The 14,291-nt window shown below is 41.2% G+C and overlaps 1 protein-coding gene across 1 annotated transcript in view; it reads right to left on the reverse strand.

Moving 5' to 3' along the window:
* Positions 1–14,291, reverse strand: part of Rrp15 (ribosomal RNA processing 15 homolog) — a 40,131-nt gene that overhangs the window by 17,935 nt on the left and 7,905 nt on the right. Inside the window, exons 2-4 of the mRNA XM_010642499.2 lie at positions 5,032–5,288; positions 2,708–2,805; positions 246–447 (exon numbers count right to left, since the gene is read on the reverse strand). Coding sequence (XP_010640801.1) covers positions 246–447; positions 2,708–2,805; positions 5,032–5,288 — 557 coding nt within the window. The remainder of the gene's footprint in view (positions 1–245; positions 448–2,707; positions 2,806–5,031; positions 5,289–14,291) is intronic.

Raw genomic sequence — 14,291 nt, forward strand, 5'->3', positions numbered from 1 at the left:
GCACCACTGCTAAATGAACTCACTTTTATCTGTTAGGCTCCCAAGTTTAACAGCAGGTGACATCTATACCTGGTTTTAAATCATCATGAAACTAAAGAATTCAAACTTTTAAATTAGACTGGGGTCATATAGGAATTTTAACAATAATAATAATAATAATAAAAAAACCCTGTAATTCTACAGCTTTTATTTCCATCTCAAAAAGTGAAAACATCTGATGTACTGAACCCTCTGTAAAATCTTACCTGTTTGGCCTTTGGGTTCTTTCCAGTCGAACTCTTCTCATTTGTAGTTCCATCCATTCCTCTGAGAACACTGATGAAATCTCTCTTGGAAACACTTGATACCAACTTAGCACGCTTTCTAGCAGAGCCTCCTGCCTCTTTAACCTTTTCATCAACATTCTTTTGGTGTTTCTGAACAGCATTAAATAACTGCACCACACCCCTGCAGAAGACCAAGTGACCAGAACAATTACATGTGTCAACCATGTGAGGTTAGGATCAGGGAATTTTCTGTCTAGAAGAGAGGTAAGCATGTAATAGTCATTAAAATTAAAGAACTGAATGAACTGTTACATGGATCTGAAAAATTGACAGGTATTTTACTAACAGTATAAATTTCTCATTAGAGAATAGATATATGTAGATTGGCACGTGATTTTTTAAACAGTTTTCATCTTTCTAAATTAACTCCAGTGCAATTAGAATTAACAATTATTTTCAACACAAAAGCATTTCTCAAAATACATATAATTGGTGAAGGCGTTACAGCGAATGAAAGCACAGACAATACTTGTCAAAGCATCTGACCCAGGAAAGATTTGCTGCATCTTAATTTCATCTGTAAATGGAAAAATATCTGAGTAACTTGCCCTGAAACCCTGAACTCTTGTGCTATGAAAACAATTATAAAATCCTACTTTTAGGGCTAGTAGTAAAGCTCTGTGGAGGAATGCTTGTGTAAATTATGCAAGACCCCCGGTTAGATCCCCAGAACCCCACCCTCTACACTCTATTTTAAGGGTATTTATTTTAAAAATCTGTCCCATACACATTCATTCAAAGATGAACTCTAATGCTCACCACCCACCCTGTCCAACACAGAAGCCACTGGACTCATTGGAAAGGTGTTTGACTGCTCTGAACTGACTTGTGCTACAAGTGTAAAACGTCCTGGATTTCAAAGTTTTAATATGAAAAGAAGTTTAACATTTCATTAATAACTTCTACATCGGTTACATGCTGAAATATTTCCAATATACTGGATTATATATTATTGAAATCAATTTCACATCTTTCATTTTACTTTTTTCAATGAGGCTACGAAGAAATTTTAAGTTGCCTATGTGGCTCACATTTTATTTTTACTGTTACAGTTCTACAATTCTATAATCTGTGAATGTTTTTCTGTACTAACCCTGAGAAGAGGCAATCTGCTATGGGGCTGAATATGCCCCACATTCTTGCTGGACTTTTGGAAAACAAAAGGCTCTGACAGCCAAATGCTGCTTCCCAGGTAATTTCTCAGGGCTGTGCCAGCAGTAAATGACCTCAACAGATGAAATAAGGACTTCTCCCAGACAAAGACGGCCTGTTACTAATCACTGCGTCACGGTCTCCAGCACAGTACTCCTCTCCTGAAACACAACCCATGCAGCATATCCCGTCTGCTCAGGGCACCTGTGTGCCCCGGGGTGAGAACCGCAGGCACCGAGCTCTGGGACTGCCTTGTCCTGAGTGATAAAGCTCTTTGTCTCTGGTCCAGAATTCTCCTGTCATCTACGAGCATGCAAACAACTTTAACGGTTCGCTGTTGTGAACTTATAAGGAGAGCAGCATTCCAGCCCCTTCTGTGGGCCAGGACCAGAAGCAGCAAGTGAGGTGGCCAGGGCACAAATTTACTGTATGATGGCCCTCACTGCTCTGAGTTCATGAACCACAAAGGCCAGGTGTAAGACTGTCCTTTGAACAGAGGAGCTGAGGAAGAGAAATGAAGCAGCACACCCGGCCGGAAGAGTTTGCTCCATCAGCCAAATCCTGAGTCACCACACCCCAGCACCAACTGGGTTAGAAAGTGACTGAAAGAACTGTGGTGCCTGAGAATCTAGTTAATCTCACTAAATGGAATTGGCTCACTCACTCTTTAAGTAAGCAGTAGTTCAAATGTCAGCTCCTCTGTTAGGGCCTCGCAGCCCCCCAACAATCTCCTGCTGTGTGTTCCCAACACAGCAGGCCTCTCTACTATGAGACCCCAAGTCCTACAGATGAATGGGCAAGGACCACCCAGCAGCCACGGAACCCTATCTGCCTCTGGACAGACAGCATCAGATAAATGTTTGGGGGCTGATGATTTTTTAAAAAGCAGAGTGAAGGGACAGCACAGGGCTGCCATAATGTGTAACATATTATCCCATAAACACAGTGCAAGACAACAAAAATGATTCAGTGCCGAAAATTTAGACAGCCGTCACGAAGGGTGCAGCAAGAGGTCTGACTAAGAAAAACTGCACCAAATGCACATGTAATCACACTGCATTCTTACCTCCTGAGGCCTCAGAATCTCCAGTTGGTTTCAGTGTTCAAGCTACAAGCGATGTCACTTGGCTTCGAGAAAGCAAGAGCTTCAGAATCAAATGTGATCAAAAATAGACCACTATCAAAGCTTCAGTGTAGTTATTTTTGAAAAGAAAAAACCACTGTCTTACCTCGTTGCAATTCTCTGAAGGTTCCTCTCTGTGTCTTTGTCTTGGACAACATCTGGCTTTGCTCTACACATCATTTCCCACTCTCGCTTCTTATCAAGCTGTGTTATAAAATATTGTTAGGTGAAAGGGCGTTAGGCATTTTTGAAAGTGCAGCAAACTTTGATATGACACTCTGCGGAAGGACAGAGTAGTAATAAATCATTCTGGCTTAGTTTGTCACAGGGACTGGGTTTTTACCCAGCCTAGGGCTCAGCCCTGAGCACCTGTGGTTGGCACCCAGCGGGATAGGAGAAGCACTGGGGATGTCTCTGCCCGGGATCTGACAGCAGGGCCCTGGAGGGTGACCAGCATCTTCAGGAGGCTGCACAGGGAGGGTGCAAGGGCAGCCACATGCCTGACCCGCATCACCGAGTCAGGAGAGGAACAGGCCACACCACCCGAGTTGGTCAACTACACGAGCCAGCACCATTTCTCTTTATTTCCAGAAAGCAGCTCCCTCAACAGCCCAAATTAAGAACACGTGTCAGCTTTTAAAAGAAGAGCAACAATCAAGACAGCATATAGCGGATAGTTTTCTTTGCATGAAGTCATTTAAATCCCTTTTTCCTCTTGCATCTGTCTGAACACAATTCCTGCCATATTTATTGACAGCGTATTGTCACAAACAGCAGCAACAGTTTCTCTACTATTGTGTAAAAGTAGAAGAGGAACTGGAAAATAAGCAAATCTCCCTGGTTCGAAATCATCTCTCAGCAGTATTCTCGTCTAGGCACATGATTTGTCAGACCGTTCAGGTCTCTTTTAGGGGCCAGCATCAGACAAATATCAAATACACTCACAGGATGAACTGATCACCTAGAAGCAACCTTAATGAACATCAAAAGCATCCGCAGAGTAATAGAAATAGAAAAATGTTCCATACTTTCCCTACTTACCTCTCATTTGGAGTTACTGAAAATGCCTAACAATAAAACCGAATTCCTGCTCACTATAAGCATCAACCTGATTGTTATAAAAACACTCATTTCCAAATTAGATAATTCATTTTAAGTCATGAGTTCATTATCAGACTATGCCAGAAAAAACCCTCACAGTATAATTTCCACAGTCTGGGCTATAGGAAGGCTATTCCAAGAGCCCCTGCGGCTGCCGCGCTGTGTTTCTGGGCCACGCAGCGTGCATGCGTTCACAGTGGACTGCGCCACCCATGCGCAAAGCTCGGAGCCCTGGCGCAGCTACGGCCTCGCTCCTTGCTGCTCGGCTTCTAAGTGCTGTTCCTGCTCTCGGGGAAGTTTGAGACTAGAGGTAATAAAGATTCTGATTTTTTAAAGCCTCTTCTAGTTTTTGCCAAATAATATACAAAGATTCAAATCTTCCTCTGGAAAGCCATCTATAAGATTTAGAGACAAAACTTATCTTAGATTAAAAGAATGTCAAATGAATAAGTACACGTTGTATGTTGTTTCTAAGAACAATACTTGAAAAATTCCATCTTTAGTAGGCTATCACACAGAGCAATGAGTAGTAAGAACAAAGGAAATATTCCTCTGGAAACAAGATAAAGGGATGGTAAACGTAAGAGGAAACATATGCCACGCGAAATCTATTTTCCTTTCATTTTTATCTCTAAAGCACTTCTTGGAAGTCAGTACTTCTATACTGCCAGTACAATTATATAAAGATATTTCTCTTTCATTGTAAAATCATACTTCTTTTAGCAACCAAATATGTAAACACAAAGATACTTCATCAAGCACAAGGGCCATTAAAAACCTATGATGTTTATTTCAGTAACATGCAACAGCACACTTACGTCCAACTTTTGGCTTAAATGAATAGATTTCATTAATTTAACCTCTATCATTAGTGGTTTAACAAAAGCACAATGAATTCTAGTTTAACGTGCAAATCATTGGTTTTGAAAATTAGAACCAATCTGACTTGGGACATCTTCACTGATTTATATTAAAGGTTTTTAGTAAAAAAATGTCACATGCATCTGTGAGTCCAGCACTTAATGAAGACAGCACATGGATGGCTAAAGCGAACAATGTATTTAGATAAAGGAGTCACTGCCTCGTGTATAATTACTGGACTGAAAAGATAAACTTCTGCCAAGTTTACATTTTTATTGCTCTGTTTGGATGACTAAAAAGTGAAGGAGGTCAAAGGAGTAATTTGGGCCAGGTTTCTGGATGTAACCTTGGCTGCCCACCCCACATTAAAAACAAGTTAAAAATCAGAATGCTAACTGGACAAACACTGCAAGGGACACATGGTACAGATGAGAATAAACCTAGTCCAAGACCCCTGGTAAGACACACCTGTTTTCTTTTCTCTAGTCTTTCTTGCTTCAACTTCTCTTTTTCCTTTTCCAGCTCTTTGTTTTTGATGAGAATGGTAGGTTTACTTTTAGGAGTTTCCTTATTAAGGATTTTGGCCATGGCGTCTGCCCAGCCTGTATTGGTGCCAAGGCCGGGGTCTGCAGCGTTTTTGTCTTCTCCGTCACGGGGCTCAGCATCCTCCTCGTTGTCTGCCTCCACTGCTTCATCATCCGACAGCCCACAGCTTCCCGAAGAGCCTGGGAGAGACACAGGTCACACCCCAGCGCCCCGGCACAGGCTGCCCAGCAGACCAGAGCCCTGGCCCGCAAGCAGTTCCCCCATCTCTGCTCCTTCATCATTTTATTCTGGCTCCTCCCAGCCCCACTGCGGCATAATGCTGGGGGGCAAAGGCAGCAGCTCTCCCACTGCGACTGGCTCCGAAGACCTAATCCTGCTGCAGTCAGGGAGGTCACAGTGGCTTCCAGACCCAGGTGCCAGTCAGCATAAACAAATCCCACGGCCCGTACCACCCTGTTCACCGCTGTCAGGAGGCCAGGCACACTGTACTCCAGCGTGTGGACCCCAACTGCAGCACTGAACCACCTGAAGAAAATAACAAAGACGACATCACAGCAACAACAGGAACTTTAAATACTAAGAAATGGTACAGGGTTAAAATAACTTCTCTACTGGACTGGCCAAGATATATACAATTCTGGATTTGTGTGCAGAAAACACACAAGATAACATAAAATTGCACTTCTGGGTTCCTGAATGAAAATACCCACTTCTGGGCTAAACCTACACAGTGTAGGCGCATGGCTGAATTTCACCATGCAGAATTACTCCAGACAGTACGTACAGGTTACACCAAACTAGTTCATCGTGTAAGAGTCAGATGACTAGGGTCCAAGACTGCAGAAAGAACAGCAAGGAGGCTCTGTAGGAAAATCAATTTGCTAAGCAGCTCTGGTAGCCATAGGCTTACCAACCTTTCTCCACCTTCTCAAGTGAACTGTATTTAGCCAGCAAAAGCAGCCCCTGCAGGATCCACGACTGTTTCCTACGAAGTTAGGTTATTAGGAAATACTTCAAAGGAGAAACAGCTTAGCTCAGGAACTAGGATGTTCTCAGCAAGCAGAAGAGCCAAGTGAGGCGGCTGAGAAGGTAACAAAGATGGCTGCGAGCAGTTTCCAGCCACTTAGTTACGTCCCTGAGTAACAAATGTGAGGGTCCCTCTGGGTGATTGCAGACCAGACAACTCTCAAAAGATTAGCAGAAAAATGTCACTACCTGAAACTATTCCTCCCAAACTATTTTGCTACACAAAAAATAGCAATGGTAATTAAAACAATTTCTTCATTAAGATCAAATATTAAGGCAAAACAAATAAGCAGGCTTCCTGATGCTCCTGCTTCCTCCAATCTGTCTGTGTGGCCTCCGGGCTGCAATCTAAGCAGAGCTAAGGCCTCCCACCCGCACTGCGAGAGCCGGGGCCTCAACCCGAGGAGGCCAGGCCGAGCTTCTCACTCACTCTTGCGTCCCCTCCCTCTGAGGACCCCTGACTTGTTACTGCTTCGAAATCTGTCCTTAAGTCTCAGTTTCTTTTTCAATTAATTTCAACAACATATATATGAAAGAAGAGAGGGTAGGGTAGACTATTAAATTTGAACTGATCTTTTAGTCTCCTGAGTTCAAACCACAGAGCTGGGGGAAGATCGGCTACACCAGACTTTTAGCTAGACATTTTAATACTTGCAGTTTTGGTATTCCCTTCACACAGTACAGATTGACCATCCATAATCTAAAAATTAAAATTTAAAAATGTTCCACAATCTGAAAACTTTTGAGCAAATGGAGCTCTGAAAAATTTGTATATCAGAGCATTCTGGAGTTTGATTTTTGGATGAGGGATCCAGCAAAGACTCTGCAAATATTCAAAGTATGAAAATCTCTGAAGTATGAAAAACCTTTCTGGTCCCAAGCATTTCAGGTAAGGGATATTGAACCTATCCATACCTGTATTTTTTAAGCGCTGAGAATTTATGAAACAGAGACATAAATATAAGTACTGATACATTCAAATAAACATTTATAATAGAAAACAGCAAATAAAAACATATCCAAGAACATGAGGAAAAATGAAGTATCTTCAAAAAATTAACATTGCATAAAAGTTAAATCAAGAAAAATAATAATTTATATTCTTTAAATGCACAATCTTAAAACATGCCAATAGTACAAAAATATTAAAGGAAATAATTTTTAAATACAAATTAATTTAGCACATATTCAGTGCATCCTTCATGAGGGGTCAATTTAAGAAGCCTAAAGCTACGTGACTCCAGGCTTTGTGTACAAACACAGGTGACACAAAAACTCTATCGCCACCCACCATATTATGAAAAGGTAGCTAAATTTTTCCAAAGAAAAGCTGGTGGCACTTTGATTCAATTAAAACTTGTGTGTCTACCAAATTTGAGAGCCGTGCAACTTTTCCCTAAGAAGCGTGTCCTGTACCAGAAGATGGAGAAGCAATTTAGAGGATGCAGTTGGTTGAAAAACAAAGACACTAGTACATTTTAATCCTGATACTACAGAGAGGCTAATAATTCTCCGGAAAAGGTGCTTGCTCAAGTAAGCACTTCTGTAAGTGTAAAGAAGCACAATGGTTAAAAGTTTATAACTAGCTGGGTGATTAAAAGCAGAAAAATCTTTAGCAGCCACTGGGGAAATGTTGAACTACAACACCGACCTCTAGCGTTTGGTACCAGTGTGCTGACACACACACTGCATGTTTCTCAGCTGCACTGTCAGGGCCACCAAATCCTCTGTGACTATGCAAGTCATGCCAGTTCACCACTCTGAAACTGTGGCTGTTTTTCTTTAGGGTCCTTCTCATCCAGCTTGACTACAAAATGCATATTCTGCAAATACCATAAACCCATGAAAAGTTTCATAACACGATTTTATACAAGCTGTGCTCACCCTACCAAAAATAATCCAGAATTTGTGACAGTCATGGTTTTTATTTTATGTGTTCTTAAAGAAGCTCTAGCTCAGAGATTTTCAGTCAAGCATTTATGGCTGATGGAAATGAAAAAAAAAAATTAAAAGGGCTGATGTAATGAGGTTTCTCAGCATACTAAAAAATAAGATTACTTCTATAATAGTATCAGTATGCATACTAGAAAGTAGACCTGATCCTTAAAATTGTACTGTATATTTCCTACTAAGACAAGATTTTTCTAATTTCCACTAACCAATCATTAATGGAAGTTGACTGGTATAACCAGGCTTCTGAGGGCATAGATAAAGACCACCAGCCAAGTGAAGATGTTTTTGAAGTCCTGCCTGTTATTTTACACTTTATTTGTTCATTCTATTTTAAAAGGCTGGAAAGTTAGGAAGGGATACAGAAGATGTTTACTGGAACTAATGGCAGGAAGCTCCAGTTAGTGCAATGTTGTAATCTGAGTTACCCACCAGCCACAAGAGTCCACCGAGGGCTTCAAAGATGTCGAGCATGGCTGAGGAACTGAATTTTCATTTTAACTTTAATTGGCTTAAATTTAAGCAGCCGTTGGCTGGCTAGTGGCTACCACATGACAGAGCAGGGCTAGACTCTGAGAGACTGAGGCAGACCAAGGCACTTCTCATCTCTGGTGTTCCCCAACCCAGCTCCCTTTCACACCTGCCACCTGTTCTTGATTCCAGAAACAGTTCTAGAACTGAGATGAATCTCTAAGACAATGCAGTCCCACCTCATTTACTGAGTAGCCAGGCACGAATGACGAGCAAGGAAGTAAAAAATGAAAAACTTAAATCTAGGTTTCTTTCCTTGAGAAATGAGCTTGGTAGGATACACTTAAAAAGTAGCAATAAAATCTATACATGCTCAGGGCCAGGGATTTAGCTCAGCGGTCCTGCCACCTGCCTCACAAGGTTCCAAGTTTGATCCCGGGGGTGGGGGTGGAATTCTACACATGCTCTAAAATAAAAGCAATGTGAGGGGTAGGATGTGGGGTTATCTAGGGAAACTCTCACAAAGATGATATTCAGGTTTTCTCTTAAAGGACAAAGAAAGATGGAATGACAAAAGGTGAGAGGAGGTAAAAAAAGATTCTACAAACCAGGCTAATAGATCAAGGGACAGGGTCACTGAGCAGCGAACCGAAAATATCCTAGGGCTCACTTTTCTGTGTGAGAATAAAAATTATTGTAACACATTACTGCTGGCATTCGGGCAGGAGAAACAGCATAACCAAGCATGAGAATGTTAAAGAACTTGGAAAATGACCACAAATGCAGAGTGAGAACTGGGTGGTAAGACCTGAGTATGAAAAGCAGGATGGAAATTTCATAAAAATCTATTTAGGATCCAAAGCATGAAATACGCATTAACCTTAGAATTAAAGCCAAGCAGCTTAACAGTTCTACTGTACAGGTGTCTGCTTCCACTCCAAGGCCTAGAAAAGGAGGAGGGAAGGGGGAGAGAAGAAGTAAACAGAAGATGACAGGGAGGAGCAGGAAGGAAGGGAAGGCAAGAAGAGAAAAGAAAAGAGGAGAGGACAGGAGGAGAGCGGAGGAGAGGAGCAGGAGCAGCACCTCCCTCCAGGGCCCACGACCTCCAGGCTGCACTAACTCATACTGAGTACTGATCCCTGGCCAGATTTGCTGCTGGGCTTTGTCTTTTCTTTTTCCTCAGACCTTCCTTTGAAAGCTGTTAACTGAATACTGAATACTACTGTTCTTTTTCCAGGCAATTTGGCCCGAATGATTCTGACAGTCTCTCTAAGTAGCTGGGACCGCAGGCACATGCCACCATGCCCATCCAATTCAGTAAATTTTTAAGAAACACTGTTATAGCTTTCAATTGATACGAGAATAAAATCTTCACTAAGACATTTAAATACTCCATTTTATTTTGAAATTATAAATCTACTTACTATGATAAAAATAACCAAACGTTTTACTAAATTTTTTCACCATAGATTTTTTAAAAAACAAACAAAAAAACACCCTTAAATACAATACTGAATCCAGAGCAACATAAAAATAAACAGTTTATATAGTAGAAAGACAGGTTTTATAATCAGTATCCTTGTATCTGAATTCTCTTTGCCTTAAGATCTTGTACACAGTAAGACAAATTGTTTAGTATTTTCCTTTAGATGTCAGCAACAAATTGGACGGAAAAAACTTCATGGGTTTGTTTTAAGGATCAAATTAGATAAAATAATGGCGTCATGTACTTTAAATTATCATTAAAATGGTGGTTAAAGACTTTCATAAGAATTTATAATATCAGATAATATAATTAAACTCAAACTTTTTTAATGAATGAAACATTATTTTTCTGCTGTAAAGTATCTAACTTTCTCACAAGCTTTCCTGAACACAAGGCCTAACCTCTAATATAGGTCCTCGACAACCGTGAAGAAGTGAGAATGTTCAACCTCTTGGCATCAGCATTACACATCACTATTCAAAACTACCTCTTTAGGGCTGAGGATTTAGCTCAGTGGTTCTGCCACCTGCCTCGCAAGGAAAAGGTCCCAAGTTCAATCCCCGGTACCAAAAACAAAACAAAACAAAACAAAAAACCAAACACAAAACAACAACAACAACAACCAAAAAACTACCTCTTTAATAAATAAATACATATTTTAAAAACATCTGAGGGAACTAAGCCTGGATAACCTTTCACTTATTTGATACCTTTGGAATTTACCCTACATCAAGTAGAACTTCTTATACAAACATGGCAAACCAGGTAGCAGGTGGTGCAAATAAGGATACAGAAGTTAGGCACAGCACACCTTTCATACCTGAGAAAGTTCTCTGCCTTAGCTTCTGCATCTAAAAGTGAAGATTAAAAAAGTACCACTTCACTGGGTTTTCATGATAGCTGAGCTTAGAAAGGCACTAAAAGAATGCCTAGCCCAGGGCAGGCACTGTTTATGAATTACACACCACACACAAGCACACAGAGACACACACTGACAGTTCCTACATGGCTGCAGTAGAGGAGAAATCTGGAACAGCTCTGGAATCTGGGATCTCTCCAATGTGTGAGTTGTTGAGTAAGAAGCTTTACACAGTCAGTTGCGGCAATGGGTTAAACTCAGACTACAGGGTGAGGCACCCCCCACCACACACACTGCATTGGCCCAACTCCACGATTTTGTTCCGGCACAATTTTGGACAAGCTATCAGCTCAAGCCTTCCGTGTTTCAGTTCCTTTATTACTTTAAAATGGAGATAAGAACTGTATCTTTCTCACTGGGATGTTAGTATGATACATGATACACACATAAAAAGTACTTAGCACAGACCTGGCACGTTTATTTAACAAACACCAAATAAACGAGTCTATGATCAGAAGATAGACACAGATAATCAGAACCTAGAGAATGGGGGTGAGGATCCCAAAACCTGAAAAGTACACCAAAAACCAAGAGGAAATGAATTATAATGGCATAACTCTGGGCAAGGACTTGCTTCAGTCTGTATGCGCAAGACAGCCACCATGTACAAACTACCTTCTCCTTTCACAAGTGGCAATGGTTCTGTCCCACAACTTTTTAAAGTACTGTAACATGTTTAGAGCTAGTTACTACCTAAGCCATTTTTTTTTGTACTATGATTTTACAACACTTCAGTGATCTGCTTTTATTATTCTATTTATACAAAAGATGATTCTGGAGCTTGGTACAGTTAAAAGTATGTCCAGAGTCGCAAAGCTAATGAGCAGACTGATGGGACTATTAGTTTCTGAGAGACTGCAAGATTCAAAGATTCAACTCAGACTAATTTATATTGAACGAATATAATACAGTAGCTATTACTTAACTACTGTAAAGCAGGTGAATTCAGCAGTTATTTCTACCTAAGCCTCAGTTAACCAGATGCTTCCTTTCCCCATCTTTGTTCTGATCTTACCTAAGCATGCACAGCCCTACTCATTAAAAGCTCTGCAAAACTAATGCTCTATTGCAAACCACTTCTTCTGCCCACACCAGATGATCTTTCCTACCAATTATTACTAAATTTAGAATGTTAAAAATTGTTGCTTTTAAAAAAGCATTTACTTTTGAAAAGAAAATGAAGCTATCCCAGGTACCCATAAAAATAAGCAAAAATAAAACATACATGCTACCTTGGGACAGTGACAGATATGGCTGATCGCCTGAGCTACCAGGCCAAGCCGTGCAGACACTGCCCAAGCCGGCTGCTCCTGGGCTGCCCTATAGATCGCCAACTCACTCAAGTGGGGCTGTGACACACTTCACCTCCTGGGTGTGCTCTTTTGCTGTTTTAAAGAACTTAAATGATGAAGGAGGCTATAAATTACAGTTTGATGAAAAGCACATCTATCTGCTGGGTTATTATATCTTAAATACAGCTTTGTAGTTTATAAAAAATGAAGGGATATTTTCCAGAACATTCTAAACTGGATTGTTATCAAGCCCCATGTTAGCAGGAGAAGACCATTTTTCATGTGACCAGAACAACTCAGGCTTTTTAACTGTCCAGAAAACCTGAAATTACCCACTGCCTCACTATTTTAGAGGCATACTGTATGAGGGAGGCTCACTGAGATCGTGGCACAAGGTAACCCTCAGTTTTTCTCACCTGGGCTGAATCACTGACCACAGAAACTTTTTCTCCTTAGACCAAGCTTAAGAATCCAGGCAGTATCACGTCTACACCTCCCACGGTGCAAGTCAACAAATATGAGTGGATGAAGTTACCTTTGAGGTGGAGACTGCGTTCTTTCTCCTTCCCTTTTAAAATACCTGGTGTCGCTCCTGCCCCAGCCGCCATCACTCAAGCGCAGGGAGGTAGCCTGGGCCCCGATCCACCGTGGGAAAGAGCCACACCTGCTCCCGACCCAGCCACCATCGCTCAAGGGCCAGGAAGGTAGCTGTGCGGGTGCCCCTGAAACCCCATAATCCCCCCACCCCCGCACTCTCAGACCTCCTGACTGTGCCAGTCTTTGGTCCCACTCTGCAGAGGCAGAGGGGGTCATCAAGGGTATTTTTCTGAGTTCCCAACTTTGAACATCTTTAAAGAAAGGGTGTGGGAAACCTGTAATAGAACGTTGCGGAGTTCAACCATTCAGAAGGTTGGGAATCTCAATCTGGGCCTTGCAGTCCGAGGTCAGTCAGTGTCATGGGGTTCAGCAATCAGCTAAGTGAGATCAGGGGTCTTGCATCCTCGCTCTGTCTCAGCCATTAAATGGTAAATATACTATATTGAAAAGTTTGTTCCCTGCAGACATGTTCTGGACTGCTTCTTGATTTCAATTTAATTCAAATGATTTAAGGGTGATAGACTAGTGACTACCACAGGTAGTCAGTGTCCAAGTTGTGCTTGATCTTAATGTGTTGCTGATTGTATCAGTTGGGTTAAAGCATTGCAGTTGATTTGATGAGCTGTTTTCTCTGATGTTATGAAGATGAGAATGTCTGTGGGTCATTAGAGACACAGAAGCTAGGGCACAACTATATCAGGAAGATTTGGGTGATAATCCAGAGATTAAACCAAGGGCCGTCCGACAACAAAAATAAAAATGAGAAAACACTTAAGCAAGACACGAGGACAGACTTCCAGTTCACCCACGGCAAACAGTAGGGCAAATGAGGATGAAAAGACCGATAGTGATCCACCAGGACACCCTGAACTCAAAGCACAGGAAGTAACAAAACAGATCAATCAGGCTCTAGAAAAGTTCAGAACAGAAATAATTTCCCAGATAACCATAGAGATAGTGAGCAAAATGGAAGTTGCGATTTGAGACTCTAGAGCAGAAACTGACAAAAAAATAGATGAGCTCAGGACCATGATAGAAGCCATGAAGGCCCAGTTTAAGAAAGAAATGGAAAAAATAAACGCCCAACATAGGAAAGAAATGGAATCTATAAAACAGATTCAAATATCCAGGAGATTAAACACTCCATAGAAAGTGTACGCAACAGAATAAAAGAGTGCGAAGACAGACTCTCAGATACAGAAAATAAGATTGCAGTCAGTGACCATGAAAAGAGAGATCTCTTAAAAACAGTAAGGGATCATGAGAAATTGATCCAACAACTCCTAGATGATGCAAAGAAGAATAACATAAGACTGATAGGAATCCATAAAGTAGCAGGAGAAAATACAAAGGACTTTAAAAAGCTGTTTGCAGAATTAATGACAGAAAACTTCCCAAACAGAGGGGAAGAATTTGACATTCAGATAAGTGAGGCATATAG

The sequence above is a fragment of the Fukomys damarensis genome, unplaced genomic scaffold (genome assembly GCF_012274545.1).
Source record: "Fukomys damarensis isolate Sample0158 unplaced genomic scaffold, DMR_v1.0_HiC HiC_scaffold_11, whole genome shotgun sequence".
NCBI lineage: Eukaryota > Metazoa > Chordata > Mammalia > Rodentia > Bathyergidae > Fukomys > Fukomys damarensis.